At 37.6% G+C, this 26813-nt stretch overlaps 1 protein-coding gene across 4 annotated transcripts in view; it reads right to left on the bottom strand.

Annotated features, from left to right (window-relative positions):
* Positions 1 to 18090, bottom strand: part of LOC126187437 (acyl-coenzyme A thioesterase 13-like) — a 40638-nt gene extending 22548 nt beyond the window's left edge. Inside the window, exon 1 of one of the 4 annotated variants that reach the window (XM_049928513.1) lies at positions 17870 to 18090. In XM_049928513.1, coding sequence (XP_049784470.1) covers positions 17870 to 17953 — 84 coding nt within the window. In that variant the 5' untranslated portion in view covers positions 17954 to 18090. Of the gene's footprint in view, positions 1 to 1105; positions 2374 to 15431; positions 15451 to 17640; positions 17710 to 17869 lie in introns of those variants that run through there. The other 3 variants (XM_049928514.1, XM_049928515.1, XM_049928511.1) reach the window with 3 other exon arrangements.
* Between the last annotated feature and the right edge of the window lie 8723 nt (positions 18091 to 26813).

Here is a 26813-nt window from a genome sequence, read left to right as displayed (position 1 = left end):
AATTTAAAAAGAGAACTTTAAATTTTTGCCTTAGGTGTTTTTTTTTCCCAACCCACCTACTGGAAGCTACTGTGTCCATCTAGAATGGGAAGGCAGTCACTTGTACTTGTGCGAGCTACACTTGTAGTCTGCGTGACTAATGGTGGGTAAAGACAAATCAACTGCATCAGGAAGTTCAAGACTAAAGAAATTGTAGCTGTAATAATAATGAAAATAATAGTAACAATGATACTAATAATAATACGAATACTTTACAAAATGGAAGAGCTGACAAATACATGTAAACTTATGGTGCAATCATGGTTTTGTAGTTTTGATAACAACACAATCAGGAGTGTCTGTAGCATGTTACTGGTTGTATTAAACATGCTACATTGCAGTAGATATTGTTGCAAAATACAACCCAACTATTGAAGTACTGAAACTTCCTGGCAGATTAAAACTGTGTGCCAGACCGAGACTCAAACTCGGGACCTTTGCCTTTCGCGGGCAAGTGCTCTACCAACTGAGCTACCCAAGCACGACTCACACCCCATCCTCACAGCTTTACTTCTGCCAGTACCTCGTCTCCTACCTTCCAAACTTTACAGAAGCTCTCCTGCAAACCTTGCAGAACTAGCACTCCTGAAAGAAAGGATATTACGGAGACATGGCTTAGCCACAGCCTAGGGGATGTTTCCAGAATGAGATTTTCACTCTGCAGCGGAGTGTGCGCTGATATGAAATGAGTTCGAGTCTCAGTCCGGCACACAGTTTTAATCTGCCAGCTACAATTGTATCATCGGCAAAAAGTACCATCTTTGCATCTACATCAGTATAGAATGGCAAGTCATATATATTAAGAACAGCAGAGGACCCAAGACCAAACCTTGTGGCACCCCATTCTTGATTGTTCCCCAGTTTGAGAAATCAACAGCTTTTTGCATATTATGTGAGCTACTTATTTCAACTTCCTGCACTCTTCCAGTTAGGTATGATTTAAACCATTTGAGCAATAAATAGTATGTCAAGTGTAGTTCTAGAAAGATCTGCTAATAATATTTTTATGGATATTAATAAATGGTTTAAAGCCAACTCACTGACATTAAACTCCGAAAAGACTCACCATATGCAATTCGGAACCAGTAAGAGGTTTCCACCCAGAGGAGCAGATAGAACAGGTTGACAATCTTAAATTCCTGGGATTACAACTTGATAATAAAATCAGTTGGGAGGAGCACACCACAGAACTGCAGAAACACCTTAACAAATCTGTATTTGCAATTTGAGTGTTAGCAGACATAGGCAACAAAAAAAATAAAAAAGCTTGCATACTTTGCCTACTTTCATTCCATAATGTCAGATGGTATAATATTTTGGGGTAACTCTTTAAGTCAAACAAAAGTTTTCAGAGTCAAAAAGTGTGTAATATGTATTATTTGCAGAGTAAACTAACGGACATCCAGTAGAAACCTCTTCAAAGAACTGGGCATACTAACTACTGCCTCTCAGTATATTTACTCCTTAATGAAATTTGTCCTAAATAATATATCTCTTTTTCCAACAAACAACTCAGTTCATACATACAATACCGGGAACAAAAATGATCTGCACAAGGGCTTAAAAGCACTTATTTAGTTCAAAAAGGGGTCCACTGCTCAGGAACACTCATCTTCAGTCATTTGCCAGCAAACATACAAAATTTGGTTACAAATAAAGATCAGTTTAAAAGGCACCTGAAAGACTTACTAGTGGCCAACTCCTTCTACTCAATTGATGAATCGTTTTTTAATAGAAACAAATGATGTATTGTATATACTCATAGTATTAGTATTGTTATTTCAGCTAAAAAACTTATCTAATCTAATCTAATCTAGCTCAGCACCATGATCAGAAAGGCAATTCTCAACAGGACAAGAATTTATGTTTTTAAACTAATCTTGGTCTATAAAAGTGTTATCCATCAATGTGCTGCTGTCATTTCCTACCCGAGTAGAAAAATTATTGACAGATGTCAAACTGAAAGAACCGAGCAAGACTTCCAGGTCATTCTTCCTATTACACTCTTTCAGTGAATCAAATAATAATTTGCTTTCCCCTAGCTGACAGATAGCACAACAAGGCATCCAAATTTTCCAGGAATAAATGAAAGTTTCCTGAAGGGGACCTATATACTGTTACAATTATAAAAGAGCCCTCCTTTAGTTTAAGTTGACAGGCACATGCTTCTATATGTTGCTCTAACCAAAACTTTTTGTATCTAAGCTTTTTACACAGTGATTACTTTTGACATATATGCCAACTCCTCCTCTCACCTTATTCTCTCTACTTATATGTGCAGCTAGTTTATAACCTTTTCCATATCAGACACAATGTGATGCTCAGACAGGCATAGTATATCTATGAAATTATCAGATTCAATGTCATCTAAACAAACCAGGAGCTCATCTACTTTATTCTTCAATCCTGGAATATTTTGGTGAAAAATGATAACATTATTTTTTACTTTACTTTTGTGAGAATCTACTTTTTTCTTTAATCCACCAATATTTTGGTTAAATATGGTAACATTTTGGATATAGTGGGAATTAGTAGATTGTGGTGGTAAGAAGACTAAGAGCTTTGATCAGTTGAATACAGGGTTATCAACACAAAATGAAATAGGGTAATGCAGGAGTAGGTGTAATAATGAATAAGAAAAAAAGGAATGTGGGAGAATTACAGTGAACAGCATAGCAAATGGATTATCAAGCCAAAATAAACACAATCTATGATTCATCACAACAGAACACACATGTATGCCTATTAGTCCTACATATGATGAATTGAAACATGAAATTATTCAATATGATAAGGGAGATATTAATTCAATTGAGATGGAGGACTATAATTTAATAGTAGGAAAAGGAAGAGAAGGAGTAACAGCATGCAAATATGGATTGGGAAAAGAAATGAAGGGGGAAGGGAACTGATAGAATTTTGTACAAAGAACAATTTAATGATTGCTACCAGTTGAAAATCAGGAACAGAGTTAGTACACAAGGAAGAGACCTAGTGACAAGTAGTGCTTCAGAGGGATTGTACGATGGTAGGACAGAGACTTGAAAAGCAGATTTTAAAATTAAAAGTTTTTCAGGAGTAGATGTGGACTCTGATCACAATTTATGATGTGGGGCATGCAGATTAATCCTGAAAAATGCAGAAAGCTAGGAAATTAAGGAGACAGGACTTGGATAGCTTGAAACAACCAGAAGTTGGGAGTTTCAGGTGGAGCATTAGGCAATTATTGACTGAAATGGGTCAAAGAAAATCAGCAGAGAATGAATGGGTACCTTTGAGAAACGAAATAGTGAAGGCAGGAGAGAAGCAACTGGGAAAAAAGACAAGGTCCTTAGAAATCATGGGATAACTGATTGTTTTTGGAATCAGTCTTTTTCTCAGATTCTGTACAAGTATAGATCTGCCATTATTTCCTCAAACTGTATTTGTAGCTGAAAGAAGGAAGACTGTAACTTAATTCCCATAGACATCAGTGTCTTAGAAGAGACAGCAAAAGCTTAATCAGCTGAGAATAGTGTCAATAATAAGTCATGGCCCTGTCAAAGGAACCTCCTCAACATTCACCTGAAGTGATTTAGGGAAACTATGAGAAACCTGCACCAGAGTGGCTGGATAGGAATAAGAATACCATACATGAGTCCAAAGCCTTATCCTCCATCTGTTCATTGTCCAACCATTTGTTATAATGTTTTATAAGGTTCTGTAACCTTATCATAGAAGTGTACTATTGTTGAGTAAAAGAATTCCTGAACAATTACTTTAACTTCTTATCCCTGTGACCTTGTTGAGGTGGAGTCGCCTGTATGCTTCAGTGACAGACAGCTGCATTATAGATGAAACTACAATGAAGGGTATCTGTGAAGAGGCAAGAGCTACATGTGGTTCCAAAAATGGATGAGTAGCATTTTCAGTAGTTACAGGTGCAACAATCTGGATGATTGACAGATCTGGTCTTGAAAAATTAGCCAATATGGACTTGCTATGTTGGTGCTTCAGTCAGCTGAAAGGAAGGAGAAACTGGTAGACTGTTATTTATCCTGAGAGCATATGGCTCTACTGTATGGCTTAGTTATGATAGTATACTCTTGGGTAAAATATTCTAGAGGTAAAATAACCCCTATTGAGTGTTCCAGGCACGAACTACTCAGGAAGATGTCTTCAGGAAAAACAAAACTAGCATTCTATGTGTTGGAATGTGGAATGCTAGATCCCTTAATCATGTAGGAAATGTATAGGTTGACATTAGTAGGCCTGTAATGGAAATTAGTGAAGTATGGTGGTAGGAAGAACAAGACTGCTGTTCAAGTGAGTACAAGGTTATAAATACATCAAAAATGGGTAATGGAGAAGTAGGTCTAATAGTGGATAACAAAATGGGAAAGTGGGTAAGCTGCTATGAATAGAATGTAGAATGCATTATAGTAGCCAAGACAGACATGATGTCAACAGCCACCAATGTAGATGTTTATATGCCTACTAGCTACATGATGAAGAGATTGAAAGATTGTGAAGTAAAATACAAGAAATTATTCCGATAGTGAAGGGAGATGAAAATTTGCTTATGGTGAGGACTAGAATTCAAAAGTATGAAAAGGAAGAGAAGGAAAAATAGTGGGCGAATTGGTTTAAGAATCATGAAAGGAGCTTGCATACATGGAAGAGACCTGGAGATATGAGAAGGTTTCAACTAGATTACATGACAGTAAGACAGATTTTTAATTGCAAAATATTTCCAGGAGGTAGATGTTGACTTTGGCAATAATTTACTGGTTGTAAACAGCAGAATAAAACTAAAGAAATTGGAGAAAAGTGGGAAATTCAGGATGGGGCCTAGATAAACTGAAACAACAGAACTTGTTGAGAGTTTCATAGGGTTCTACACAGTTCAGACATATTAATGTTCAATGTCAGAGAGCAACAATCATTCACAGATGGTAGATAGCATCACTATCAATGGAGGATATATAAAGCATGTCAGAGGATGTGGAAAACAGTGCAGTCATTGTCATAAAGCAGAAACGAAGCAGTTTGTCTCACATCCCAAAGATGGTCATTGGCTTTTGGGCCAAGGACGGAAGAAGTTCCAAAATGACTAAGTTTGTAAACTGTTTGCATGTCGCCATGGTTAATGTAGTATCATGTATCGATACCATGCCACTGGCATCTACAGTGCACATCCACTGAGCCACGCTTCCAATGGCTCAGTACCATGAGCACTCCCTGTCGCCATGATATAGAATGGCCAGCGCAAGCCTCAAGGCCCCACTTGCACTAGGAACCACTTCGCTAGAAGTTGCCATACAGGCCTGGCCTAGTCGCGATTCTGACATCGGTTTTCATGCTGTAACTCAGAGAGCCTCTTCCTTCTTGACATTGAATTAGCTGTACTATGATTCTAGCTGCATTAATTGTTATGAGTCTTTGTTCACTCAGAGAAATACATGTAAATCTTCTGTTTACTTTGTTAACTTGTTCATTAATCATTTCTGCTCCTGTCCAGTTTTCCTCTGACAACAGTTGCTTCACCATTCCGTAGCCCACTTCTACTTGCTGTTCCGTATTAAGTTGTACACAACAGTTAAAGTATACCGTGCATGGCAAAATAGTGCTATCCACAACTGGCACTGAAGTAGTTGTGGTTAATCAAATGACAGTTGCAGAGATGTGTACGGACGAACCAACATGCAGCTGTTGAATAACTGACTGCCCAGATTAACCAAGACTGCTAACAGTGTCTTGTCAATAACAGATCAGGGGATGGTGTTGCATATGGATCTCTGCAGAAGGGGTTCATGCACCCATGGAGACTGCTGTTGATTGGTGATGGAGGCTGGAATTTGGATGCCAATACTGCAACTGAATGTCCATTGAGTGGCGACAGGCAGCCTTTTCAGATTAATCATGGTTTATGTACCATTGGACAGATGGCATGTACAGCACGAAATGCCTGAAAGCAAACAACCTGCAACAATCACTGGAAGGGTCCAGGCCATAGGAGGGAGCGGTTGGCAATATCACTGGAGCCGACATGGCTGCATATCCCTGTCGGTACCTACCAGAACCTCAGTGATACTTTTACTGCACATCTCACAGTGGTCCACACTACAAAAGGTGGTTATTCAGGCTTTTGATAGGTGATCAGTTAATGTGATTGGACAGTGTAGAAGTAAACAGGATAACTAAAATCAACTCATTTTGTGATGACAAGGATTTTGAGATAACAGCAATCAAAGACTCATACATAAACTTAATAGTTTCTCCTGAAGGAAATTTTGAAACACACTTCAGAAAGAAAAGAAATTGTTCATCGACAAAGAGAGTGCAATGAATTATAAGATAATAATCTGTGGTGATATAAACATGAGGCTTAATCACTGAAAATAAACGCAAGTGCATATTATTTGATTTAATAACAAGCATATAACTCAGAAACAATGCTAAAAGTGTGGTCTAATTGTTGCCACTTTTGCTAATATATTTCGGTCGTGACTGGGCTTATGAACTATCTGTTCCTAGCAATTTTAAGAGAATTTATTTCCTTTCACCAAGATATGCCCCACAACTCTCACTGGTGTTGTGTTTGGGTTATAGCCAGCTTTTGCACATAGTGTTATATGAATTCCACTGCTTTTTTGAAGAAGTTTATACTTCGGTATTTGGCTAAGTATGCTTTGGGAGCTGATCACTGTTAACACTATAAATTTTAATAGTTTGGTCTATTTATCTATGACTGGCATTTCTATGAATGTTAAACTATTATCTTGGAATCTCCTGTATTGATCATTATCTGGACTGGATAGTGAGTTTGGTACAGTTTATAGCAGTTTAACAAATGCTATTATTAATGTCCAGAGTATCTAATCAATGCTTCCCTTTGTATTTTGTATTTTTTTTTGTATTTATTGTATTTTTTTGCATGGAGACACCAACTGGTGTCTTTTGCAAACGTCATAGCATTTTTTTACAAGTTTAGTAGAATATATATATATATATATATATATATATATATATATATATATATATATATATATATATATGGTTATAATAGAAGGAAACATTCCACGAAGGAAAAAAAAAAAAACCTAAAAACAAAGATGATGTGACGCGAAGTGTATACCCGTCCTTTTTTCCCCCTAAGGCAAGTCTTTCCGCTCCCGGGACTGGAATGACTCCTTACCCTCTCCCTTAAACCCACATCCTTTCGTCTTTCCCTCTCCTTCCCTCTTTCCTGATGAGGCAACAGTTTGTTGCGAAAGCTTGAATATTGTGTGTATGTTTGTGTTCGTTTGTGTGTCTGTCGGCCTGCCAGCACTTTCATTTGGTAAGTCACATCATCTTTGTTTATATATATATATATATATATATATATAGTTATGATAGAAGGAAACATTCCACGAAGGAAAAATATACCTAAAAACAAAGCTGATGTGACTTATAAAAAGAAAGATGACGTGACTTACCAAACAAAAGCGCTGGCAGGTCGATAGACACACAAACAAACACAACCATACATACAAAATTCTAGCTTTCGCAACCAACGGTTGCCTCATCAGGAAAGAGGGAAGGAGAAGGAAAGACAAAAGGATATGGGTTTTAAGGGAGAGGGTAAGGAGTCATTCCAATCCCGGGAGCGGAAAGACTTACCTTAGGGGGAAAAAAGGACAGGTATACACTAGCACACACACACATATCCATCCACACATATGTATGTGTGTAAGGTAAGTCTTTCCGCTCCCGGGATTGGAATGACAAATACATATGTGTGGACTGAAATGTCTGCTTGTGTCTGTGTATATGCGGATGGATATGTGTGTGTGTGCGAGTGTATACCTGTCCTTTTTTCCCCCTAAGGTAAGTCTTTCCGCTCCCGGGATTGGAATGACTCCTTACCCTCTCCCTTAAAACCCATATCCTTTTGTCTTTCCTTCTCCTTCCCTCTTTCCTGACGAGGCAACCGTTGGTTGCGAAAGCTAGATTTTTGTGTGTATGTTTGTGTTTGTTTGTGTGTCTATCGACCTGCCAGCGCTTTTGTTTGGTAAGTCTCATCATCTTTCTTTTTAAATATATATATATATATATATATATATATATATATATATATATATATATATATATATATATATATATATATATATATATATATATGTACACACACAAATTAATATTCACTTAAAGAGTATAAACACTTGTCAATCAAGAAATGTTTCAGTTTCACTTTGAATAAGTTCCCTTTGTGGCACCTTATAGAGCTCGGTAATCTGTTGTACCATATTTGACCACTAATGCATGGACTATGGTCTGTTGTTTTTAATTTTGTTCTTTGTCTGTAGTAGCAGTCTTTATTTCTTGTATTATAGGCATGCATATCAGAACACTTTGTTTCTTTGTTTTGATGTGTCACAAAAAATATAATTAATTTGTAAAGATACAGTGAGTAGACTGTGAGGTATTTATGATGAACAAAGATTTCCCTGCATGAATCTCTATACCCTAATCCATAGATAATTCTGATTGCTCTTTTCTGTAGGGTTAATATTCTGTTCATATGTATGTTGGCAGCACAACCCCATATCTCTATCCCGTAATTAATCTGTGCAAAAATGGTTCCATAATAAATTGTTTTTAATGTCTGATGTGGAACTACTTTTGATAACTGGCTGATTAGATGTAATGAACTGCTGATTTTATTGCATAAAAATTTGATATGGTTTACCCATCTTAGATTTTCATCTAGGTGAATACCTAGAAATCTGCAGCCTTCTGTGTCCACTACTTCAATTCCACCTATGTTACTGATAGAGGTTTGGTGTGAGTTTGTATGTTTAAATGGCAATAACTGAGATTTACTGATATTAACTTTCAAACCTTGATCTTGGAAATAAGTAGTTATTTGCTGTAGTCCCTCAGTTGCTACCAATGTTAACTCATCATTTTGTTTACCAAAAAATAACAGTGAGGTATCGTCTGCATAGGTTACCAATTGGGAGTTGAAAGGTTGCTCTATATCATTTATGTACACCAGGAAAAGGAAAGGGCCCAAAATTGAACCCTGGGGTACACCTTGTGTGACTGTCTCATATTTGGACTGGAAATTAATGATCTGATTATTGATTTTGTAAGTCAGCTTTGTACACTGCATACGGTTAAATAAATATGTAGCCAGCAATTGCATGGATGCAGCATTTACATTGTATGACTCAAGTTTACTTAAAAGTAACTCATGGTTTACCGTGTCAAAGGCTTTAGTAAGGTCTAGAAATATGCCAGCTGTTTGCATTCCTTGATCAAGGGCACCATACGTTTTGTGAAGAAATTCTGTAGTTGCTGTGATAGTGCTATGATCTTTTCGGAATCCGTGTTGTGTCTCTGTTAGGAACTTATTTTTCAAGAAATAGTCACTAAGTTGTGTCAGCAGCACAACTTCAAATACTTTGCTGAAGACAGGTATTATTGATATGGGCCTGAAATTTGAAACCTCTTCCTTGGATCCTTTTTTATGCACTGGTTTAACTGTGCTCCATTTCAATACATTTGGAAATTTATGATCTCTGATACTGCAGTTTACCAGGTGGGTGATTATTTTAATTAATTCCTTATTACATTTTTTAATCACGATACTACTCAAACCATCCCATCCAGATGAGAACTTATTCTTTAGGTTATTTACTATCCTGCCTATTTCTTTTTCACTTACTTGTTTGAATTCAAAAGGTGGCTCTTCAAAAGGGCAGAGCTTTCTCTCACTACTCACAACTGTGTTATTAATTGGACTAACAGCTGCAGATATAAAGTATTTATTCAAAATATTGCAAACTTTATTAGGATCTTTAATTGTGTTTCCTTCATGTCTTATAATTAAATTTTCAGTTTCTGGCTTTGGTGTGGCTTTGCGAAATTGATTTATAATTCTCCATGAGGTCTTGGCTATATTGTCTGATTGAGCTATTTCACTGCTGTATATCTGTTTTCTTAGATTTGAAAGCTCTTTCTTAAAGATTTTCTTGGCTTCGTTGTACTTGGCCTTAAAAACCTGCAGGTTTGTTGACTTGTGTAACACATCCAGGTCCTGGATGTTTTGCCTGAGTTTTACCATATTTGCTGGAAGTATCAGTCTGTTGGTTTTTGCACTTTGGTTATGGGTGAACACTCTTCATATTTTCTTGACAGGGCAGCATCTGTCAAAGTGTCTTAGCATAGTATCATAGAATTTGGCCCATTTGTTTTCAGATCCTTCAGTCTGGTAAACCAGATCCCAGTCCTCTATAGCTAATAATTCTTAGGGCAAGGATGTTACCCTCTTTTAGTATTCTTTTATTTTCAATAACTTTTGTCATTTTTGGGATGCTTGTGTTTACATACTCTACAAGCTGGCATTTGTGGTCAGAGTAGTGAAAATCCATATTCCAGCACCTAACACTGTCTTTAATATGTTTACATAGTATAACGTAATCAATTCTGCTAGATATGGACCATGAACCATGGACCTTGCCGTTGGTGGGGAGGCTTGCGTGCCTCAGCGATACAGATAGCCGTACCGTAGGTACAACCACAACGGAGGGGTATCTGTTGAGAGGCCAGACAAACGTGTGGTTCCTGAAGAGGGGCAGCAGCCTTTTCAGTAGTTGCAAGGGCAACAGTCTGGACGATTGACTGATCTGGCCATGTAACAATAACCAAAACGGCATTGCTGTGCTGGTACTGCGAACGGCTGAAAGCAAGGGGAAACTACGGCCGTAATTTTTCCCGAGGGCATGCAGCTTTACTGTATGATTAAATGATGATGGCGTCCTCTTGGGTAAAATATTCCGGAGGTAAAATAGTCCCCCATTCGGATCTCCGGGCGGGGACTACTCAAGAGGATGTCGTTATCAGGAGAAAGAAAACTGGCGTCCTACGGATCGGAGCGTGGAATGTCAGATCCCTTAATCGGGCTGGTAGGTTAGAAAATTTAAAAAGGGAAATGGATAGGTTAAAGTTAGATATAGTGGGAATTAGTGAAGTTCGGTGGCAGGAGGAACAAGACTTCTGGTCAGGTGACTACAGGGTTATAAACACAAAGTCAAATAGGGGTAATGCAGGAGTAGGTTTAATAATGAATAGGAAACTAGGAAAGCGGGTAAGCTACTACAAACAGCATAGTGAACGCATTATTATAACCAAGATAGACACGAAGCCCACGCCTACTACAGTAGTACAAGTTTATATGCCAACTAGCTCTGCAGATGACGAAGAAATTGAAGAAATGTATGATGATATAAAAGAAATTATTCAGATAGTGAAGGGAGACGAAAATTTAATAGTGATGGGTGACTGGAATTCGAGTGTAGGAAAAGGGAGAGAGGGAAACGTAGTAGGTGAATATGGATTGGGGCTAAGAAATGAAAGAGGAAGCTGCCTGGTAGAATTTTGCACAGAGCACAACTTAATTATAGCTAACACTTGGTTTAAGAATCATGATAGAAGGTTGTATACATGGAAGAACCCTGGAGATACTAAAAGGTATCAGATAGATTATATAATGGTAAGACAGAGATTTAGGAACCAGGTTTTAAATTGTAAGACATTTCCAGGGGCAGATGTGGACTCTGACCACAATCTATTGGTTATGACCTGTAGATTAAAACTGAAGAAACTGCAAAAAGGTGGGAATTTAATGAGATGGGACCTGGATAAACTGAAAGAACCCGAGGTTGTACAGAGTTTTAGGGAGAGCATAAGGGAACAATTGACAGGAATGGGGGAAAGAATTACAGTAGAAGAAGAATGGGTAGCTTTGAGGGATGAAGTAGTGAAGGCAGCAAAGGATCAAGTAGGTAAAAAGACCAGGACTCTTAGAAAACCTTGGGTAACAGAAGAAATATTGAATTTAATTGATGAAAGGAGAAAATATAAAACTACAGTTAATGAAGCAGGCAAAAAGGAATACAAACGTCTCAAAAATGAGATCGACAGGAAGTGCAAAATGGCTAAGCAGGGATGGCTAGAGGACAAATGTAAGGATGTAGAGGCTTATTTCACTAGGGGTAAGATAGATACTGCCTACAGGAAAATTAAAGAGACCTTTGGAGATAAGAGAACCAATTGTATGAACATCAAGAGCTCAGATGGAAACCCAGTTCTAAGCAAAGAAGGGAAAGTAGAAAGGTGGAAGGAGTATATAGAGGGTCTATACAAGGGCGATGTACTTGAGGACAATATTATGGAAATGGAAGAGGATATAGATGAAGATGAAATGGGAGATACGATACTGCGTGAAGAGTTTGACAGAGCACTGAAAGACCTGAGTCGAAACAAGGCCCCCGGAGTAGACAACATTCCATTGGAACTACTGACGGCCTTGGGAGAGCCAGTCCTGACAAAACTCTACCATCTGGTGAGCAAGATGTATGAAACAGGCGAAATACCCTCAGACTTCAAGAAGAATATAATAATTCCAATCCCAAAGAAAGCAGGTGTTGACAGATGTGAAAATTACTGAACAATCAGTTTAATAAGTCACAGCTGCAAAATACTAACACGAATTCTATACAGACGAATGGAAAAACTAGTAGAAGCCGACCTCGGGGAAGATCAGTTTGGATTCCGTAGAAATACTGGAACACGTGAGGCAATACTGACGTTACGACTTACCTTAGAAGAAAGATTAAGGAAAGGCAAACCTACATTTCTAGCATTTGTAGACTTAGAGAAAGCTTTTGACAATGTTGACTGGAATACTCTCTTTCAAATTCTAAAGGTGGCAGGGGTAAAATACAGGGAGCGAAAGGCTATTTACAATTTGTACAGAAACCAGATGGCAGTTATAAGAGTCGAGGGACACGAAAGGGAAGCAGTGGTTGGGAAGGGAGTAAGACAGGGTTGTAGCCTCTCCCCGATGTTATTCAATCTGTATATCGAGCAAGCAGTAAAGGAAACAAAAGAAAAATTTGGAGTAGGTATTAAAATCCATGGAGAAGAAATAAAAACCTTGAGGTTTGCCGATGACATTGTAATTATGTCAGAGACAGCAAAGGACCTAGAAGTGCAGTTGAACGGAATGGACAGTGTCTTGAAAGGAGGATATAAGATGAACATCAACAAAAGCAAAACGAGGATAATGGAAAGTAGTCGAATTAAGTCGGGTGATGCTGAGGGAATTAGATTAGGAAATGAGACACTTAAAGTAGTAAAGGAGTTTTGCTATTTGGGGAGCAAAATAACTGATGATGGTCGAAGTAGAGAGGATATAAAATGTAGACTGGCAATGGCAAGGAAAGCGTTTCTGAAGAAGAGAAATTTGTTAACATCGAGTATAGATTTAAGTGTCAGGAAGTCATTTCTAAAAGTATTTGTATGGAGTGTAGCCATGTATGGAAGTGAGACATGGACGATAACTAGTTTGGACAAGAAGAGAATAGAAGCTTTCGAAATGTGGTGCTACAGAAGAATGCTGAAGATAAGGTGGGTAGATCACGTAACTAACGAGGAGGTATTGAATAGGATTGGGGAGAAGAGAAGTTTGTGGCACAACTTGACTAGAAGAAGTGATCAGTTAGTAGGACATGTTCTGAGACATCAAGGGATCACCAATTTAGTATTGGAGGGCAGCGTGGAGGGTAAAAATCATAGGGGGAGACCAAGAGATGAATACACTAAGCAGATTCAGAAGGATGTAGGTTGCAGTAGGTACTGGGAGATGAAGAAGCTTGCACAGGATAGAGTAGCATGGAGAGCTGCATCAAACCAGTCTCAGGACTGAAGACTACAACAACAACAACAATGGACTTTGTTACCCTGGTATCACTATTTACTACATTTATGAGATTATATGAGTTAAGAGTATCTATTAACCTCATATTACACAAACTGGAAGATTTTGCCTCAATATTCAGATCACCAAGTATATTTAGGTCACTGGGACCACAACGTCCCACTACTCTACTAAATATGTCTATGAAGCTAACTACATCAGCCTTTGGTGGATGGTAAATCCCAGTAACTTTATGTTTTCTCATAACCTCTCTACACTCTTTGGTGTGGACTTCAATGCGTGTCACTTCAATCAGGCCTTCTTTGTTGTACTGGTCTAGATAGTTTATTTTCTTGTACTCGAGATTCTCACTAATGTAAACTGCCACACCACCACCCTTATGTTGCTGTCTACAATAACTATTTGCTAAGGAGTAGCCCTCTAGTTTACAGTAAATAATTTCATCAGATTTTAATCCATGCTCAGTTAACACTACTATATGAGATGACTGCTCACTTACAAAAACCTGTAATATATTAAGCTTATTTCTAAGGTACTGTATGTTTAGGTGCATGAGCCTTAGTGGTATTTTTAACTGGTCACTCTGATTATATTCCTTTGAAACGCACTGAGTTGGTTCACTTACATAAGTTCTGGATCCAGGCACTAAAAGTGTTCCTGTTCTTTGGCGATCTTGCATTTCTCGATCTACTACCCAACCTGGCTTCTGTCTGTCTAGTTGTTACTGTATGTACATTGACTTGTTCCACATCCCTGGTTTTCTTTCATGGGATTTACAGAACAAGTAAATGATGAAAAACTCAAAATTCTGACGTTAGTGCTCCAATGATAGCTTGCCCTCCCTCCACCATTTCCTCATACTTAAGCTTCTCAGTCATGCTGTCATGTTCTAATCCAATACCTAAGAAGTTAAGCTACTATCTCAGAGAAAGTAGTAGGTATAGTGTTTAGAAGAAAAAATATGTAATTGAAAACCAACATCTTATTAAGACATTTTATTTGTATAAGGATTTGCTTAAATTGATATTCCATAATTACTCTTTCTAAAACACTAATAAATTGTTGTTTGTCACCTTCTTTTATTTTTATCAGTAAGAATTCCAGATACTGAATTTGTTATGCTTGCAGAATACAAATCTACTGATATTAAATTTAGAACAGGCAGCATCATACTTCTAAAGAATGTTATTGGACTAACAATGTGCAAGGAAGTCACTATTACTGCAGTCTGTAAAGGTGTTTATGTTCTTGTTATCATAGTGCAATGAGCTAACTGATCATTTTGTGGAGTCTATTCATTCACTATTTCTTACGGTTCAGTTTCGTCATGACACACACACACACACACACACACACACGAACGCATGCACAGGGAGCTTCTGTGTTTATGGCTGGGTGGGGGAGATTAGGTAGTTACAAAAAAATATAACAAAGATGGAGAGCTGCCTAGTATGTAATCACAATGACATTTATTATTTCTTGATCCGTTTAGTGCGATCTGTGTTTTCAGCAGTTTCTCTACATTATGCCACATAAATGCTAATTTTTTACGAATGCCCAAGACTTGTTAATATGGAGTAACACAATACTCATGTAAACATTCGATCACTCGTCAGTGCTATTATTACAACTATTATCAAACCATTATTACTCAAACTCAACATGCCGCCCGAAAAGGCCTCGGAAGGTCCAACGGTACCGACCGACCACCTAGTCATCCTCAACAACAGGCGTCACTGAAATACAGATATGGAGAGCATGAAACCAGCAAATCGCTCTCCCGCCGCTTCTCAGCTTTCGTGACCTGTATCAAACTTTTATAACTAAAATTTTGTTGTTGAGACCGTATAAGTTATACAGACTTTGATAATACTGCTTTTATATGGCAATGACAGTCTGCTGATAATGTTTTGAGTTAATTAAATTAGAAATGCCTGATAGTGCAGGAATTTACATTTTCTTCGCATGTCATTAAAAATGTTGTTTCCTATGGCCGGTATTACACTATCAAATTTCTTTGTCCAACATCTTTGTCAAAGATATTTGTTAGTGTAATAGGGACTTTGTCAAATGTCGTCCAATATTTGATCAAATCTAGGGCCTCGCTGTATATTTGATCAAAGAAACCGCTTGTTTTCTGTTCACTGCAATGTGACATGTTACCACATGGAGCGCTAGCATCGCTGCAGCGTACTGTCGTCTGTAGTGTTTTTATAACCATTGCCGGTAAATACAATTGGTGTGTGCCGACAACTACAAAATTAATAGAGATGTCTGAAGCTGATGAGGCGCTTTACAACGTGAGGCACCCTGAATACAAAAATAGATTAAGAAGATTGGAGACCTAACCTGATCTAACCTAACCTAACACAACCCTCTCCTGTAGCAAGGAATAGGAGTGTTATAGTGAGCCTGTCTTCTGAAGATGTAGCAGTTCTTAAGTGAATATTGTGCTTTGTGATATGAGGATACACTTCATTGAGCACATACAGAAATGTATGCTCATCCATTCTTAAGTAATTGATGTACGACTTGACGTCTTCCACTGTAAGCTCACGTAACAAGTTTTGTTGAATGCTTTTACGTGTCGTCGTGAAACCCACGGCTTCACCCAGATTAGATTAGTTTTTCGTTCCATAGATCCGTGCTGAGGAGAGCCTCGTGGATGTGGAACATGTCGATTTTTTTAAGCTGAAATAACAATACTAATAGTATGAATAAATACAATACATAATTTGTTTCTATTAAAAATTTCGCCAATGGAGTAGAAGGAGTTGGCCAGTAGTAAGTCTTTCAGGCTCCTTTTAAACTGATCTTTATTTCTAACTAAATTTTTTACGTTTCCTGGCAAATTATTGAAGATGAGTGTTCCTGAGTAGTGGACCCCTTTTTGAACTAAAGTAAGTTGGTTGGTTTGTGGGATTAAAGGGACCAGACTGCGATGGTCATCGGTCCCTTTTTCCAAATACTAAAAACACCCACAGAGAATAAAAACGAGTAACATAATAGATCACAGACGCTTTTAAGTCCTTGTGCAGATCATTTTTGTTCCTGGTATTGTATGTATGAACTGAGTTGTTTCTTGGAAAAAGCAATATATTATTTACGACAAATTTCATTAAGCAGTAAATATACTGAGAGGCAGTAGTTAGTATACCCAGTTCTTTGAAGCGGTTTCTGCAGGAGGTCCGTGAATTTACTCCACAAATAATACGTATTACACGCTTTTGGACCTTGAAAACTTGTTTGACTTCAAGATTTACCCCAAAATATTATCCCATATGACATTATGGAATGAAAGTATGCAAGCTTTTTCATTTTTATGTTTCCTATGTCTGCTAACACTCGAATTGCAAATGCAGATTTGTTAAGGCCTTTCTGCAGTTCTGTGGTGTGCTCCTTCCAACTGAATTTATTGTCAAGTTTTAATCCCAGGACTTTTAAGACTGTCAACCTCGTATGTATGGTTCCATTTTTTCCCCCACTTCTTTTCCGCATGTGCACACAATGCAATTGGAGTACGTAGAACTGCTGCAGTTAGTAACAAGTTGTTGTCAGCCATCTTGAACTTTGACGAAAAATTTAATGACAGTGTAATTCCGCCTCTAGCGCTACGTCAAAGATCTTTGTCAAATATATTGGCAAGACCACCTACAATACATCGTAGGTGGTCTTGATATTGGACGGAATATTGGATCACATCTTTGATCAAATCTTTGACAAAGAAATTTGATAGTGTAATACCGGCCTTGACCAAAGAATCGCTAAAAATGACTTCGAACATCACTGCCAAAACAACCTTCGGCTTTGTACGGAGCGCAAGTGCAGTATCGAAAAGATTTTCCTCTCACTTGTTTACGCGAAACTGCAAAATGCAAACTGTGCACTACCATCTCCCAATCCACCAGAAATTTTTGGCAAAGGGCAGGTCAGCAATACCGCACTGGTCACATGACCTTGTAGAAGATACACATTCAGTTGCACCATGTTTACGACGACAGGATTCAATTAGTTGCCCACAAATTTCCTACAAGCCGAGGATTACTAATACGTTACTGCAATTAATTGCCCTGACGTTACCTTTCGTAAATTTCTGATAAATCCTTTGTCTTCTGCACATATTTTAGCGAATGCAGCGATGTAACTTGCGCCTTGACGAGCCATATTTTCTATCGAAGAACGAAGTGTATGTTTACTAAAAACTCCCTATTGCAACTCACTGTCTACGCAAGAGGCCTTGTGCTATAGTAGATAAGTATGAAGGTCGACAGGCAAAGGTTCGAATTCACGTGCGAAGTCGTTACTCGGTACAGAGTCCTTTTTGTTTAAATGTACGTTAAACTGTCGAAAAAAATACATTTATCTGATAAATTCATTGGCTACCAGATTCAACTGCTCTTTTCAAGCGACCAAATAACCGTGGCTGATTTACTTATAGAAGAATAGTGTTAAAACGCTATCATAGTTCCTGTTACAGTTAGTGTGATGTAAACTGTATGTGGAAGACGTGCGTGCAGTGTCTGGGGGTGAAAGGAAGCTTGAATGGTCCCCAGGGATAACAAACCGAGAAGCTGCAATTAATATAAAGTACGTGTATCATTTCGTTTTTGGTGTGTTAGTACTTTCATATCATTCATGCGTACACAGGCTATATTTGCTTACACACAGTAGCAGCAGTTGTTATACATTTTTCTACTACTTCATAATTAAGTTACATAGATCTGAAGTGTGGAGATCGGCAAAGACGTATAATATGCCATTAAATAAGGATACACAATACAACTTTATTTAAAAAAATAGTAAGAAATACAGTACACAGATCCTTAATGAAATGCTGTTATGCACGTGTATTAAATCAAAAAAATCCTGAACATTGTTTCATTTAAGAGACAGGCCTAGTAACAAATTTATTACAAAATGTATGAAGCTACCAGCCATTGAGGTGCATATGATAATTCTTACACTACTTAGGCAACACTTCATCAAAGGGAAAATCATTTTATTATATTTATTTGCATTAATCACATTATTGCAATGAAGTTGCTGTAACACATTGTTTGATATTATTAATAATATCCACTACGTAATTCATTAACTGAGTAGAAATAGCTGCCCACAATTAAATCCTGTAGGCTCCTCTTAAGCTGAATTTTGTTAATCTGGCAATTTATTGATAATGTGTGTCCATCTGTTATGGATGCCCTTCTTGACCAAAGTTAGTGACTTTAAATCTTTAAAAAGATTACTCATACTTCTTATATTGACTTCATGAACTCAACTGTTGGTTTGAGAAACATATATTATTTACGCCAAATTTCATTAAGGAATAAAAACACTGGGAAGCAGTAGTTACTATCCCCAGTTCCTTGAATAGGCCTCTGCAGGATATTCTTGATTTCACACCACAAATAATTTTTATTACACATGGCCTGGTGAGTCACCTCAAAAAATATGGGATTATGGAATTAAAGTTAGTGAAGTATGCTAGCATTTTTATTTTTAAATCAGCTCTGACAACATCCACACCCCAAATAAAGATTTGTTTGGGTGCTTCAGAAATTCTTAGGTATGTTGCTTACAACTGAATGTAATTGTAAAACCAAGGATGTGTTGGTATCAAATCTTAGACATTTAGTGGAATTAAATCTTTGACAAGTTTATAGTTGCACATTGTGTTGTTTCAAAGTTTAATGACAAAAAAATGGGGTAGGAGAAAGTTATTAATGCCTGAAACTTTCATTTACTGATCTCTCTAAAATTTTAGGTACTTAATTTGCTACTTACAGGTATTACAGTGTTTGTTATCATCTACAAATGAAACAAACTTGTCATCCGGTAATGTCACTGATGAATATACACACATCAAAATTTGAAGATCCTTAGATGGAAACCTTATGGGACACCACACGTAATTAGTTCCCAATTAGATGATGATTGATAACTTAATACAGGCCTCTTTCTTATTGATGTCCCGTATTTGATGTCGGAGAGATACGTTTGTCCTAGAGGAAGGTGTCTGGAGCCATTAAGTATTGTGGAGGGATCACTCACTGTAAAGACATTCCTGGTTTTGAGGCGAGCTGTAAATTTCCATTGAAGCAAATCCACTGCATTTGTAGACAGTATGGTTTGTGGTAATATCTTGCTGAAAGCATAGTGATGCTGTGCATACCACTACTTTCTCAGACACAGTTTTTAAAGAAGACTGTAGGGGTACGATCACACCACTAAGGGAAATTTTGAAGCTTCTCGGTTGAAAATAGGCCATGCCACTCATCCATAAGTTGTGAACAGTCTTTTCATCTCATTGACTGACATTCAATAGTTCTTGGCAACTGTGCATTCAGCCGATATAATCTTGTGTTGTGAATGTTTGTACAATTGCATTTTGTGTGGATGATAGTGCAGGTTGGTGTTCAGAAATTTCCTCGCAGTTCAACTGATGAGACCATGTTCTGCAATGAATCATCGACCCACTTCCCAGAGGCTAATTCCTATGGATCCATGCACAGAATCAACATTTCCTGGTTTTGGCTTTACCTACTTGCTTTCTTTTAGAGCCATGAGAGCAATGGCTTTGAAATTTCACACCAGACAGCTGAGAGTGCTCACATAAGGAACAGAAATTTATAGTGGTAAGTGAAAGTACCATCAGTAAGCACAGTGTAGACGAGTGAAGGAAATATATAGTTGAGGTCATCAGTACAGAAATGGGTTTAATGCATCATGCTAGTCTATCCTGTGCAAGTGTCTTCATAAGTATCGCAACCTGCAGCCACTTAAAACTGCTTATTATAGTCAACTTTTGGTCTACCTTTACAACTTTTACTCTTCACACTTTCCTCCATTACCAAAATGGTGATTCCTTGATCCGTCTGGATGTGTCATATCAACCAATCCCTTATTTCAGTCAAGATGTGCAATAACTTCTTTATCCACCTATTCCATTCAGCACTCATTAGTTATTTGATGTACCCACCTAATCTTCAGCATTCTCCTGTAGCCATTAGTTTCTATCTGTTTGAGAATGCTGTTATCCTGCAACTGTATATTCAATTAACCCTTAACTACTATAGACCGTCTCTCAGACTGCTACTAATTTTTGTGTCGAGATATTTCTCACACCCCTGCAAAGCCAAATTTCCTATTGGCTGTCAAGCTACACGTGCCAGCATTGTTGCTGCTCTTTGTTTCGTAATTATTAGCCTTGAGAGGTCTCACAGACATACCATAGTGTTTGCGTGCCGCATTTTTGTTGCATGCTACTGTTTTTCCATGTCAGGGAGAGCTGGGCCTTCTATACAACATTTGTTATGTGAGGCAGATGTGGATGTTCAAGATCTCCCCATTGGGATGAAGACTTTGATGACAGCAATAATGACCCTGATTTTGAGGTATTTAGTGATCACGACACTAATTCAGAGCAGGAAACTGAAAGTGATGAAGATGTGACAGCTGATGACGATAGAGCGTACTTCTTCGGTAAGAATAGATGTTTTCGATGGAGAAAAAATCAGCCACCAGTAACGTAAGAACAAGGCAACACAACATTGTCTTGCTGCTTCCTGGACTGCGACAGATGGCGGAAAGTCTTGGAGAAAACCCTGCTGTTTTGGAGGTATGGAAACTGTTCTTTACACCAGACATTCTAGACAAAATCATTCGATGGACAAATCTGAATATATCTAAGCTTAGAGCACAGTATGCTAACAATCGCTTTTCTTATCTACAAGATGTTTATGTCATTGAATTGAAGGCTCTAATTGGTCTATTAGTGTATTCAGCTATTTTCAAGTCGGGGAACAAGTCTGTTTACAGCTTGTTTGCAATTGATGAACAGGCAGAGATGTTTTCAGATGCACTGTTAGCAAAGAAAGATTACTGTTTTTTCTTGTCTGCATTATGATTTGACAATCCAAATGATTGGGTGGAAAGAAAGAAAATAGACAAATCAGCAGCAATTTCACAAATCTTTTTGTGTTTCATCGGAAACAGTCAACTTTGTTACTCTGTAGGTGCAACAGTGTTTGTCGATGAAATGCTTGTTCCTTTTCGTGGAAGATGTGGCTTTAGAATGTACATGACATTCCAAAGAAACCGGCAAGGTATGGCCTGAAAGTTCAGTGTTTGACTGACGCTCGTACAAATTACTTGTACAATGCATATATTTATTCTGGAAAAGGCAGCAATGGTGACACCCTTCCCAGCCATGAGAAAGCCCACAGTGTTCCCACACAGGCTGTGGGAAACCCATTGAAAACACAAGGAGAAATGTTACAGGTGACAACTGGTACTCATCAGTAGAACTAGTCAATGAACTTTCAAACAAAGGTCTCACATACATTGGTATGCTGAAAAAGAACAAAAAGGACATCCCACAGAACTTCTTACCTAATAAGAAACGTGGTGTGAAGACATCTGTTTACGGTTTTACAGAAGACATTACTCTGGTTTCCTTCGTGCCCAAGAAGTACAAAGCTGCAATACTGATCTCTTCTATGCACCATTCAGTAAACAATGATCCTGAATCAGGAAAACCTAAGATCATCCTGTTTTATAACACAACAAAAGATGGTGTGGACTGTGTTGACCAAAGGTGTGCAGCTTATTCGTCAAGTTGCTGGGCAAGACGATGCCCTTTGGCCATTTTCTTCACATTAGTGGATGTTGCATGTGGTGTAAATTGTTATGTGGTACATCAAGCTTAGCCAAAGGCAGAGGTAATGTCGAGATTGAGCTTCATGAAGACTCTAGCAAGAGACCTAGTTGGACCTCATATGAAGTGTAGAATTTCTATTGGACGCTTGCCACAAGAGTTGTGTGACACCATCAGAAGAATACTTCACTTACAAGATGAGCCTCAGACACCGAAAGAAGAATTCGAAAATTGAAAAACGTGTTCCTTTTGCCCTCCTTGTCTGAAGAGGAAAACAAGATATCCATGTCAACAGTGTGGTGTTCCAATTTGTTTGGAGTGTTCCAGGAAGATCTGCGTGAAGTGTTTGCAGGTGGATATTGACTAAAGTATGATTCAGGGCACATGAGAACTCATATTCAGTTTTTACTTGTAATTTTAGAAGTAAAATGTGGCCAAGTTTCTCCATTCATAGACTTACGGACTGAAATATTTACTGAACATTGCAAAGATGAGTCATAAACTGAAAGTTGACTTCACACACAATGTATCATAAGTGAAGTTGTAATTTTCCACCTAGTTATATTGCCAATTATTTATATAATCCCTCTGATGAAAATCTGTGTGTCATTAGAGAGCTAACTATTTTCTATTATTTTTGTAACTCATAAAATAAAAATATACTCCAAATTTCGCTTTGTTTTAATTGTCGAAGTGTTTAAAATATTGTATTGTTTTAAAAAAAATAAAATTTCTACAAAGATCACCTCTAAGAAGTGTAATGAACGACAGGAAGTCAAGAAACTATATATGTTCAGCAAAATTCTGGTTTCATATATAAAATATAAAAATGTGGTCTGTGAGACCCCTCCATAGTAATTGTGTTCCTGTGAATGACCGTAGTAGTTAAGGGTTAATGATAGGCCACTTCATTTGCTACTGTGTACTTTACTAAATCCTGAAACCGATTGTGGACTTTAATAAAGTGCACATTAGCAACAGGCTATTTTCCAATCGTAAAAAGTGGTTGTGATTGTTTATGACATTTAAATAGCATTTACGGTCAATATTCTGACAAAGTATGTTTTATTTTATGTAATTAAAGCTTAAAATTAATTAATTATTAAGATCTGGTCACGTGATCGAAAATGCTCTGTTATTGGCTGATGCTCTGGTGATGTCACAGACTAGGAGTACGATGAAGCTATACTTGTGTTATAGGAGCATTAGCCGAAGTTACTAGGTTTTTACATACTTTCCTGCAAGAAGGTCAGCCATTTAATGATGGAAAATGCAATTGCAGCTTTTAAGTAACAATAGAAAGCAATTTTGTCAATGCTGATAGTGGAAGTCTTGCAAAAGTTGACATGTTTATGCTCCATCCATTTAGAGTGGAGATATGTATAACGATGGACATTCTTTTCCCTGCTCCCTGCAACATCATTAAACTTGCTCAAAAATAAGGAAGTGTAGAACTTCTGCAAATGGGTCCATATGTTGTCAACTATCAGTATGAGCTATGACCCAAAGCAGAATAAAATTATTCTTGGCAAAACTTAGTGCTTATTTCCTCTGTAGAAGACACTCAGTAGAGTTTGTGCACGAAACAGGCATTTTGTGGCACAATGGATAGCACTTCCAACTACAGATAGAGAGACCACATGTTTGAAACCTGGAAGGGACATATAATTTTAAAAGTTTTACACTAAATTCGAAAATAGCATTAGCAAGATCTGATTTTAGCAGTTGCTTTAATTGTTGGATGTATTGTACGTAGCTTCGCATTAGTCTTAGTCAGAGAAATAGACACCAGAGGATAAATGCATTTACTTTGTGAACAAGCAATTCACTTTTTTTGGAAAGCATTGCTAGTGAAGATATCGCCATCCGCAGACAGTCCAACGGAGTGTTGGATGATGAGGTGATACGGAGAGATATAAAGCACTTACAACATGCATGTGACACTAACGTAAGGGCTGTGATGTTTATGAGTGTAAACTAATGTTAGTGTCCGAAGCAGACTTACTTCATCTTTATGTACGATGATGAAAGTGCAGAAGTTTAAACAATAAGCATCCAAACTGGACAGTACAAAGATAAAAACATTGTTTCTAATAAGGTAAAAATGTGTGGTCACATTAACTAGAAAAGACCTCCTTGAACATGACCTGTGTGAACAGTAGTAGTAACTGTAAGCATGTAAACATCAAGGAAGACAAAATATTGTTTTTGATCGGTGTCGTGAAGTTTTGTAATTGTGATTTGGTTTTCACATGAGAGGACTGTCAAGTCGTTTAACAAATAATTTAAAATGTTCATTCAGGTTAGATTTGAACCACCAATCTATGGACATCATCTTATAAAATTATTAGTCTAATGCACTTAAAACTTAGCTACCAAATAATTGAGTGTAGTTTAGTAAAACAACAATTTCCATTAGGTGTGTAATTTAATTGAATGCCGCTAGCCTTCGGTGTAACAGTGGGAGAGCATATCTTGGAGGTAAGTTAATGTTAACTTCACACTACAACACATTTTTATTCAAGTTAGTGAACTTGTTCATCGATGTTTTGGCAATATTCCGGTACAGTGCAACCAGGTTTTACACATCACCTCATTCTCTGGAACATTCAAAAACACTTTTCAGGAGTTTTATAGATGTATTTGTACAGTATGGTACTATTCACCATTTGTAACCCATTTTCCGAAACATAAATTACCAAACAAGACATCACTGTGAATTTCCATTATGACAATAGGAGCAGTGAGCTAGCCAGTGACATCACAGGCATCACATGACTCAAATGGGGCATTTTAGTGGGCTTTCAAATTATTTGAATTTCATTTCCATTAGGGTAGCCTATCATTTATTCTTATGTAGCACCGTACTTCTTCTTGTCTGTTTAGTGCTCACACATTTCACTCCCTTGTAAGGTTACATTTCAAATACTTTCAGAAAAAACTTCTTTTTTTTCCATAAATGGTTTTCTTGCTACTGCCAGTCTGCAGTTGTTATCTTTTGTACTTCTGTCACTATCACTTATTTCGCTATCCAAGCAGTAAAACTCATACTACTTTGGTGTCTCATTTCTGAATCTAATTCCCTCAGCTCTGACTGACTTAGGCTAAATTTCAATACCTTTGTTTTACTTTTGCTGTTTTTTCTCTATAACATCTGTTCAAGACAATATCCTGTCCATTAAAGTGCTCTGACAATTCCTTTTCTGTCTCTGACACAATTATAGTGTCATCAGGAAACCTCAAAATTTAAATTTCTTCCCTTTCCAAATTACTCATTTGTGTTCTCTACTACTTGCTCAGTGTGCAGATTGAATAACATCGGGGATGAGCCTGTCTCACTCCCTTCTCAATTACTGCTACTTTTTCATGTCCTTTGACCATTATAACTGCAGTCTGGTTTTTGTACAAGTTGTAGGTAACCTTTCACTCCCTGTATTTGATCACTGATACCTTCAGAATTTCAAAGAGTGCATTCCAGTCAAGATCTGTGAAAGCTTTTTCTAAATCTACGTAAGCTAATTCATACATTTGCCTTTTTTCAACTTATCCTCCGACATAAGTCATACAGTCGGAATTGTCTCACGTTGTTCTTCAGATCTCCAGAATCCAAACCGATCTTCTCAAGCTCAATTTGTACCAGTTTTTTATTTTTCTGTAAATACTCCTTGCTTCTATTTAGCGACCATAACTTATTAAACTTATGGTTCGGTAATATTTACACCTGTTAGCACGTACCTTCTTTAGAATTATTACTTTATGAAGTCTGAGGGTATTTCATCTCTGTCATATACATTGACAAATAAAAACATTATGATCACTGCTTAATAGTGTGTTGGTTCACCTTTGAACCACAACACCAGTGATTCTGCATGTCATGGATTTGACAAGTGCTTGGTAAGTTTACAGACGGGTGTAGCACCATATGTCCATCATGTGTCTTACAGTTGCTGTAAATTACAGGGTGGGAGTTTGTGGACATGGTGCAGGTGCCCAATAGTGTGCCAGGTGAATTCCATTACATTCATATCAGGAAAACTTGACTGCCAAGACAGTGTGAGTTCACTGTCTGCACGTAAACCACTTTGGCACAATTCTGACCTTGTGGCACAGACAGATATCCTGCTGGAAGATATGAACACTGTCATGGAGAACATCGAACATGAAGGAATGCAGGTGGTTCACAGTAATGTTCATGTAGTCCACAGTTGTCATGGTACCTCTCATTACAACAAAAGATCCCATGAAAACCCAGGTACATGTCCACCATAGAGTAATACTGCCCCAGCTGGCCTGACTGCATTTGTGGTGCACTGCATGTTTGAGTAGTTGTTCACCTGAATGACAGCATTTCCAGAAATGACTATTGAT

This window comes from Schistocerca cancellata, chromosome 5 (genome assembly GCF_023864275.1).
Source record: "Schistocerca cancellata isolate TAMUIC-IGC-003103 chromosome 5, iqSchCanc2.1, whole genome shotgun sequence".
Lineage (NCBI taxonomy): Eukaryota > Metazoa > Arthropoda > Insecta > Orthoptera > Acrididae > Schistocerca > Schistocerca cancellata.
The sequence above is the reverse complement of the archived record's forward strand: the minus strand, read 5'-3'. Positions and strand labels throughout refer to the sequence as shown.